The sequence below is a fragment of the Centruroides sculpturatus genome, unplaced genomic scaffold (genome assembly GCF_000671375.1).
Source record: "Centruroides sculpturatus isolate CEXI.00-Female unplaced genomic scaffold, Cexi_2.0 scaffold737, whole genome shotgun sequence".
Lineage (NCBI taxonomy): Eukaryota > Metazoa > Arthropoda > Arachnida > Scorpiones > Buthidae > Centruroides > Centruroides sculpturatus.
The window spans coordinates 164,446-173,442 of NW_019385040.1; the positions used below are offsets into that span (position 1 = coordinate 164,446).

The following is an 8,997-nucleotide window of genomic DNA, read 5'->3' on the forward strand; positions in this document are numbered from 1 at the left end:
ATACAGTGGTACCTCAGGTTACGAACGCCCCAGCATACGAAATTTTCAGGATACGACATGAAATTCGAACATATTTTTGCTCCACGATACGAACAAAAACTCACCATACGACATTACATTAGTTCGCATTTTTCATTTGTTTTTCTTACTACAGTTATTTTTTTTAATGTATTACTTGGCTTTAATTTGAGTATGTTTTTCGCGTTGGAACGAGTTATTTGGTTTTACATGTAATCGTATAGGAAAAGATGATCCACCTTACGACATTTTCAAGATACGATCTCAGTTTCGGAACGTATTAATTTTGTATCCTGAGGTACCACTGTATTATTTAAATTAACAATATAAATTATTATTATTCATTTGGCCCATAAATTATTATTTGGTCAATATAACAATATAAATAATTCAGTATATTTATAATAGGAATTTATTATTTCAGGGGCTTATATCTCGCGAAGGGTCGCGAGTAGGAGTATGGTTCCTTTGACTTTATTGTTCACACAGGGGCTACAGTTTGGGGGGTCGTCACCTCTTCATTCGGAGGGTAAATCTTACCATTGGGACTTTAACAGAGCTGTACAGCATATTGATAGGAACAAAAAAGTCAAAGGAACCGTGCCTCATGGAAATTTGTTAATAACGCCCACTACGGGGCGCCCCAGGCTACTAGTACTCTATAAGTTAATCTACTATCAAAAATGTTTGATTCAGCATGACACAGTCTAACTGGAACGCTTTCGGTTAACCGACATTTTGGTTGATTAGATAATCAACATTCAGATAATCGATGCTCTACTGTTTATACCAGGAGTAGCCAACAAGTCGATTATGACCGACCAGTCGATCGCGAAGCCAATTTTGGTTAATTGTTTGCGATGTCTTGACTTAATGTGTTACACTTGTAACTGAATGAAATGCGTGAACATAATGCGCAAACGCAACTGTAGTGATATCGGACCTCCGCATCCTCCCTCAAATGCAGGTTTGTCAGTCCATGTGCAATCTGTTTGCGTACACTTGTAAAAAGGGGAATAAGAAATGTAGACAAATGGTCGTAAAACCGAAAAAAGAAAGGCAGGAAGAGGGACAGAGAGAGTAGGTGGACCCCGAAAGTGACAACATTGAGTTTCAATATTCACCTTTTCTTCATGTTTTAAATTGAATTGTGGCTTTTCTTACTTATCTAAACATAGTATATATTTCCCTCTCGCCACTTAGACTATGCCTACGACAAGTCAATCGTGACATATTTTTAAGATAAAAAAGTAGATCTTATGTACACAAAAGTTGGCCACCCCTGGTATATACAGTATATTCTGGTAATCTGCAACTAAGTTAGCTGAATGCTGAATTTATTGTTCAAAACAGTTTCTCTCTAAACTAACAAGGGGTTGAAATATATTGAGTAGATAATAATTCCCAACTCTAACCCAGAGTGTCATCAACAATCCTAGCTTTGCACCCAACAAATTTGTCAACTTATATATTTAATAATAATCTTCACTGTTTTTCAGTTATCATTTTAAAAATTAATGCACAAAATAAAACTCTATTTTTTACTATATTTAGCTTCTAAAAAAATACTATAGTTATAAATGTTTTTTAAACTGTTCTATTTGATTTTTATTCAATTTATTTGTACCATTCAAATTTGTTTCAACTTTAATAGTTTCAGTAAGAGGCAAAAATAATAATGCAACAGTAATAACTGAGTGCAAATCAGCATTCAAAGTGTAGTTTGTGAGTTTATAAAGAAATCAATTAAGAAACAAACTTCTCACTAAGATAGTAAATAAATATTTTTTTCTTCCAAATTCCAGTTATTATAAACAATTTTAATAAGAACTAGAATACAAAGAAGATATTAATGTACATAGAAAAAAATACTCATTTTCTATCTCAATGAACCTCTTATGATTTTAATCAATCATATTACAAACTTCACTCAGATACATTTTGAATATCTTACACTTAGTTGCTGTTATATAATTAGTTCCATTAATAGCTTATCATTTAAAACTTCCTCCTCTATCAAGATTCATGACTCCCCACCAAGTAAAAAAGTCACTGACATCAGAGTTGCCAATTTTCGGGGATTGATTTCTCCACCCGCATACACCTACAGTAATTTTGACTTCAGTTTTATGGCTTAATTTTATGCTTATATTAAAATTACATGGAAACACATGAATTTTATTCAAAATGTTACTTAGAATTACAAAAGTTCAAATTTATGTGAATTAAATCTTTTTATATTGATTTTTCTAAATGGTGTATTGAAAGCATCAGTCAACTGTATGTTTGTTCAATCAGTGCCAACCAAAATAAATATTGAAAGTGTTTGATTGGCAGCACATTTGGTTGGATATGTGTGTTGTTCAGCAATACATTCAGTCAGCACCAACCTTGTTTTTTCTGGTTTATTGAGTTTTTCTTCATATGACAATGTTGACCTTTCTGTGTTTATTTTATTTGACAGTTTATTTATTATAAACTAATAAGTTTTTAATAAATTACTCACATATTCTTCTTTGCTATACATAGGATATTCATTTGTGATTACATCTAATAATTTTCCTCCTACCCAGTTGATTTTGCAGAACATATGATATAAAAAATAATAGGGATATACTTTTCTCAGACCTAGAAAAATATTTTTAATAATAAAAAAAATAAATGTTATTATTTCTTATTGCCAAATACATATACATATAAAAGTTTAAAATATTGGTTTATAAAACATAAAAAATAAATATTTATTTATTATTGAATGTTAAGCTATATTTAAATCTATAAATCACTTCCCTTTTTATATCTAAACAAAACTTAATTCACATCCATTAATTATTTTATTGATATCAAGTCTTTTCATTTTACATATAAAAAATACTTATTTAAAAACTAAAAACAAACTGGAAGAGGCATGTATAAAGGCAAGGTCTACCATCGGCTTGGAAATTTATAGTCAAAAAGTTTGCCATTAACTCCTAATTTATGCCTTAGTTTATAATTTCATGTTCTATGAATATACCTTAATAATTTATGTTAATGTTTGTTTAAGGTATTATTACTGGATTTTTATTATTATTATTACTGTATATCTGATTTTGTTTTTCTTTTATATTTATATATATAATTTTACTGTTATTTTCTCATTTTTCATTATTATTTTTTGTATTTAAATTTATGTATTCTATTTTTTGAAATGCCAATGTTCCTATCTTCTAATTTAACCTAAGGATGGTCTATTGAATAGGCTGAAAGCATTAGTTTATTTTATTNTTAATATTTACCTATGTACAAAATGTGTAATAACATCACTACTTTTTAAAATATAATCAGTTGATACATTTTTCTTGTTAATTCTAATAATGCCATCTTCTATAAGCACTTTCTAAATGAGAAAACAAAAAAATCTATTACTTTTAAAAAATGAAATATTTTGCATAACATATGCATTCTGTAGTATGTAAAAAATATTTATGATAGAGTAGAATATGTTGTATTGAATCTAAACCATGAACTATCTTCTTCAATTGATTTAAAAGAAATAACAGAAATTTTACAAAAAAGAAGATCAAAATGTCCATTCCATGTTGTGCAAATGAATGTACAAATAATAATCATCAGACTATAAAAAAAGGGAATATCTTTCCATCTTTATCTCATTTGAAATCTAGTTTGTTATAAGAAAAGATTTTAAATATGAAAAGATAAATCATACCTTTGTGAGTCCAGTGCAAAATTTAATTTAACTTCAAAAATATTCTGCAAATGTTTTTGATTAATACTGATCATAATCAGATCATTTATTTTCTAAAGTTAAATTTCTTACTGGATTCACAAATGTTATTTAGAGTATAGTTTACTTTAGTATTATACAGTTAACAGAATTTATGTCAGAAGAAATAAAAGCTTTAAATCTATAGCAAGTACTCCTATTTGTTATAATGTTAGTATATATGTTGCAGTCAAAACCCATTTTTAGTTAGAATGTGTTTTAACTAGTTGAAACTAGTTTATACTGGATGTCTTTGATAAAACCCGTTTTAACTCAAATTCATTTTTGACTAACAGTAAATTCTAGTTTTAACTAGACAAAACGAGTTTTATCAAAGACATACAGTATAAACTAGTTTTAACTAGTTAAAACGCATCCTAACTAAAAACTGGTTTTGACTGCAACATATAGAGTAATTCAGAGTAAGATAATAAGCGGGGGGAAGATGACTAATTTTTGATATTTCCAAACAGTGACGTCACATATTGTCATGTATTTCTATGATAAATCATTGGGCCAATATTAAGTGTGTAAAGCTGTAGTTGGCTACCGTTATTTCATTTTCTACATCTGAGAAGAATAAAAGCTAGATAAGAACGAAGTTTTTGTTGTGAAATGTTTCTAGAGTAATATTAAACTAAAAGTTAAAATAGAATTTATTAAAAATTGCGAAAAACAATTAATGTATGATGTAGTTAAGGTTCTAAAGTTTCCATTGTCAGCTACCGCCGATCCCGATCAGACATGCTGGAGCACGTGACTCTACTAGGCATCTTACCCCAACAAATAGAAAATATGCCACATTTTTCTTGGGGTAACGTGCCTATTTTTTGTTAATTGATTTCCAATATGCCTATTTTTAATAAATTTTTGTTTTTCTCGTTTCATTGCAGGATATGCATAGAAATTATATAAGGACTTCTCAAAAAAGTTTTTGGACTGAAAAAAGCTTTCAGCTAGCTATAGAGCACGTTAGAATGGGTGAAAACTTAACAATACTTATACTGTGCTGTTATACTTGCTATAAAGTACTTTATACTACATATGCAATAAATTAAATTTGGTTAAGAAATTGAAGAATTAAATTTATGTAATATATTCGTTATCTTACCCTAATGGCATTTGGCATCTCACCCGGATACTTAGGGTGAGATGCCTAAAATGCCAGACAGTGAAAAAGTCGTCATTGCAAACACAATATACAATTTTTTTTTAATAAACTCCAAAGTTTTATTTGAAAAACATACTCCAGAATATATTTTCATTACAGGGCTCCAAAACCCAAATTAGTGCTATAATTTCCTTCATAAGCAAAATTTTAGGCATCTTCCCCAAAATCACTATACATAACTTTATTTCCCCGAAACATATTTATGTAGCTAAAATTAGTTTTAACTAATGTTAAAAGTTAAAACTAGTTTTATCTAAAATCAAAACATGTACAACAGTAAATTAACTAAACAAAATCAGTTTTGTCTAGTTAAAACTAGAATTTACTGCTAGTCAAAAATGAATTTGAGTTAAAACTAGTTTTAACTAGACAAAACTGGTTTTAACAAAGACATCCAGTATATACTAGTTTCAACTTGTTAAAATGCATTCTAACTAAAAACGGGTTTTGACTGCAACATATATAAAAATAACTTTTAGAATCTAGATGGGATGATAATTTAGTTTTTACAGTAAAAGCAATAAATTAATATATAAAATATNTGTGATTTTATATATGACTGAATAAAATTTATCATTAAAAAATATTAAATAAAACTTACTGTAAAGATTCTCCAAATTATTTTCTCTAGCAAGAATAAATAGTGCAGAATTATGTCTGTATCGTCCACAGGGATGTACCTAAGAAAAACACTGTTACATTAAACCTGGAAAACTCCAAGTGGCCAGCCCAGGATGGGGCCACCTTTTTAATTAAATTGCTGAATGGAAATATTAAATTAAAAAGTAATATATATTTTTTATTATTATTAAGAAACTTGATTTATTTTTGTAAGGTTGCCATAGTTACAGCATCAGGATTGGGATTCTTATTTTGGGGGATGCTCTGTATAGTAATTAATTAATTAAAATAAAACTTGAATCAATTAGCATATTTGATTTTAAAATATAATGTAAAAATTTAACTTTTTGTTAAATTTAATGTTTTTGTGTATTAAAATTGAATCCACTTAACAAGTTAAAATACACTTATAAAACTTTGCTTATAACCAATGCTTTGGTTATCACCATCAGTACCTTCAGACAGGAGAGGTTTAACTTGCATCTGAGGCAAAACAAATTTTTCCATCTTTGCTGCTAGAATGGGTTCCACTAGCTAGGGCCATTAAAAGGGAAAGCCAGGGATTTTACCCAGAGCATAGAGAAAACTTAGGGATTCTTAGTAGCTTCTCCAATAAAATTATGGAAATTTATGAAATAGTTTTCTGATAAATGCCAAATTTGCCATTTACAAACAGTAATGTAACATCATTTGTCAAATTGTATGATATTAAATGAATAGACCAATAGACAAATTTTAATTTCTGCAAATACAGATTATATGATTGGTACAACTGGCAACTCTATGTGATACTATTACTTTAATTAGAAACAATTGACCTTCATCTATCAAAACAACAATAATAATTTCTGTATTAATCTTACTGAAGAATAATCTCATATTTATATTTTAAGATAATTATCTACAAATAAAATATTTCCTGAATGAATTAGAAAAAATTAAAGTAAACTCTACAAAATCTTTAAAAAGAAAATTATTAGAATAAACAATATAATTTATATTGTTATACAAAAAAATACAATGAAAATACAAGTTGTTCACACATTCAAATTAAAAAATAATTATAAATATAAAGATACAGTAGAACCACGATTATCCGGACTAATTGGGGATGAAGGTAGTCCGGATAAAGAAAAATCCAGATAATAGAAACAAATACTTTAATTTGTCTTTTCATGATAATACAACACGTTTTCTTTTCAATGATATATCGGCAATATTAAAAGTAAATACTGTATTTAAATCGTGATCAAATTTTCAAGAAACAAACATTCGTATTGAATTTGGACTACTTCTGACCAACGCTACCAGACTNTAAGAAATTACATTAATAATTTAGATCAGCGATCTCCATAATATGGCCCACAATGAGTAATTATCTGGTCCACATTGCTTCTAGACATTAAAAAAATATAATTAAAACATGCCAGGACAAAATTCATACATTACAATATTAAATGCATAGAAGTAATCACAAAAGTGTCTTCTTTTAAATCTTAATGTCCTTTTCACACTTCAGGAACTAACTGTCTTTACGGTGGAGTCGACCTTCCTTTTTAGGCTACTCTTCCACCTCAATATGTAAAACACGGTTTAAAAATATTCCCAAGGTTTTTGGCATAATCATTAAATTTAATTTACAATTAAAAAAATATAATTAAAACATGCCAGGACAAAATTCATACATTACAATATTAAATGCATAGAAGTAATCACAAAAGTGTCTTCTTTTAACTCTTAATGTCCTTTTCACACTTCGGGAACGAACTGTCTTAACGGCAAAGTCAACCTTCCTTTGTAGGCTACTCTTCCGTTTTTTAACCATGTTTTACATATTGAGGTGGAAGAGTAGTCTAAAAAAGAAGGTCTACGCCACCATAAAGACAGTTAGTTCCTGAAGTGTGAAAAGGACATTAAAATTTAAAAGAAGACACTTTTGTGATTACTTCTACACATTTAATATTGTAATAATATTCTAAATTGAAAACTAGAAGAAAGCTTAATTTAGAATGCCAATTGTTCTATTTAAACTACAAGCCAACCAATGTTGTATGTCATTGGATGGCTTGTAGTTTAATAGAATGTCAATTGTTCTATTATTTAAAGAATTTTCAAACTTTTATATATGTTTGTTTGTTTAGTAAAGTTATGGCAGCACAACACTTCGGCAATCTGCCTAGGGGGACTGCCTTCCAGGAGGTCTTTTTAAGTATAACTGTTCCCTATTCAAGCGTTACAGATGTGGAGAAAAACCTGGAAAACTCCACAAAACTCCCATCCTGGTGAGGCGCAAACACACAACTGAATTTCCAGTGTTCAGGGAATGGAACCGCTTGACCACTGGTCAAGCGACTTCCATTCCCTGGACTTTTATATATAAAAATTCAGAATTGGATATTTAACATTTATGAGGAATTCTAAAAATATCATTTCCTTCAGCGTATACTTTATTATTTAATTTTTAATTGTAGTAAATGAATGTAGTAATTTTTAATTGTAGTAAATTGTAGTAAATGAATGAGGGCTACAGTTTCTAATTCTATTAATAAANATATAGTTCTGGCATAAACAATGTTAAATTTTAACTGACTTAATTTTGCGAACGCATCTTTTTTATTTATATGGATATTTTAAGGTCAGTTTTTGCACTAATGTTGCTAATGCACCATTTGAGCAAAAAAAAGTTGTTAAGGAAAAATTTTCTGTTAGCGAACCCTTTGTTAAATATTTCGAATATCACCACCGCCTGGAACCATGTTGTATCATTTACTTTCCAAATTGTTCCATCAATAATTAATATTAGTTCTTAACAACACTTGCCTTCTTGAAAATTTTTATTTCACAAATTACCATCTATTGAATAATACTCATAATTTGAAAATAAAGATGTTGGACAAAACAAGCATTGACTAATATTTATTACAGAAACAATTTGAAAAAATTTATTTTTTTCAAATTGAAGATTAATATGTGAGGTATAAGCAGATATGTGGGGTGTTGCCTGGCCAAAAAGCAAAAATGCTATACAGTGGTGCCTCGTATAATGTACGCCTCGAATAACGGACACTTCAAATAACGGACTTTCTGTTTGACCGTTACGTGACTCGAGCAATGGACTTTCCGTTCGGCAGTTACGTGAGACGAACAATGGACTTTCTTCGAACAAGTGCGAATGATGTTTCCACTCTTTTGCCGTTGCCAATGACAATCTGCTATTTTTAGGATATATTAGTATTATTAGAATGTATTATTAGTATATCTGAAGTAGAAATGTAATGTAATATATGTTGATGATTTAAATAAACATTAAATGTAATGTAATACAGTATATGTTGACAATTCAAATAAACGAAATGTAATTGTGTAGATGCCGAGGTGGCGGGACGAAAAGAGGTTGTAAAAAACAAACGGAGCGAGAGTA

The 8,997-nt window shown here is 29.1% G+C and overlaps 1 protein-coding gene across 1 annotated transcript in view; it reads right to left on the reverse strand.

Annotated features, from left to right (window-relative positions):
• The window catches only part of LOC111633753 (tRNA pseudouridine(32) synthase, mitochondrial-like), a 20,352-nt gene that overhangs the window by 7,432 nt on the left and 3,923 nt on the right, over positions 1-8,997 (reverse strand). The window contains exon 2 of the mRNA XM_023378376.1: positions 2,525-2,646. Within this exon, the coding sequence (XP_023234144.1) occupies positions 2,525-2,646 (122 nt within the window). The remainder of the gene's footprint in view (positions 1-2,524; positions 2,647-8,997) is intronic.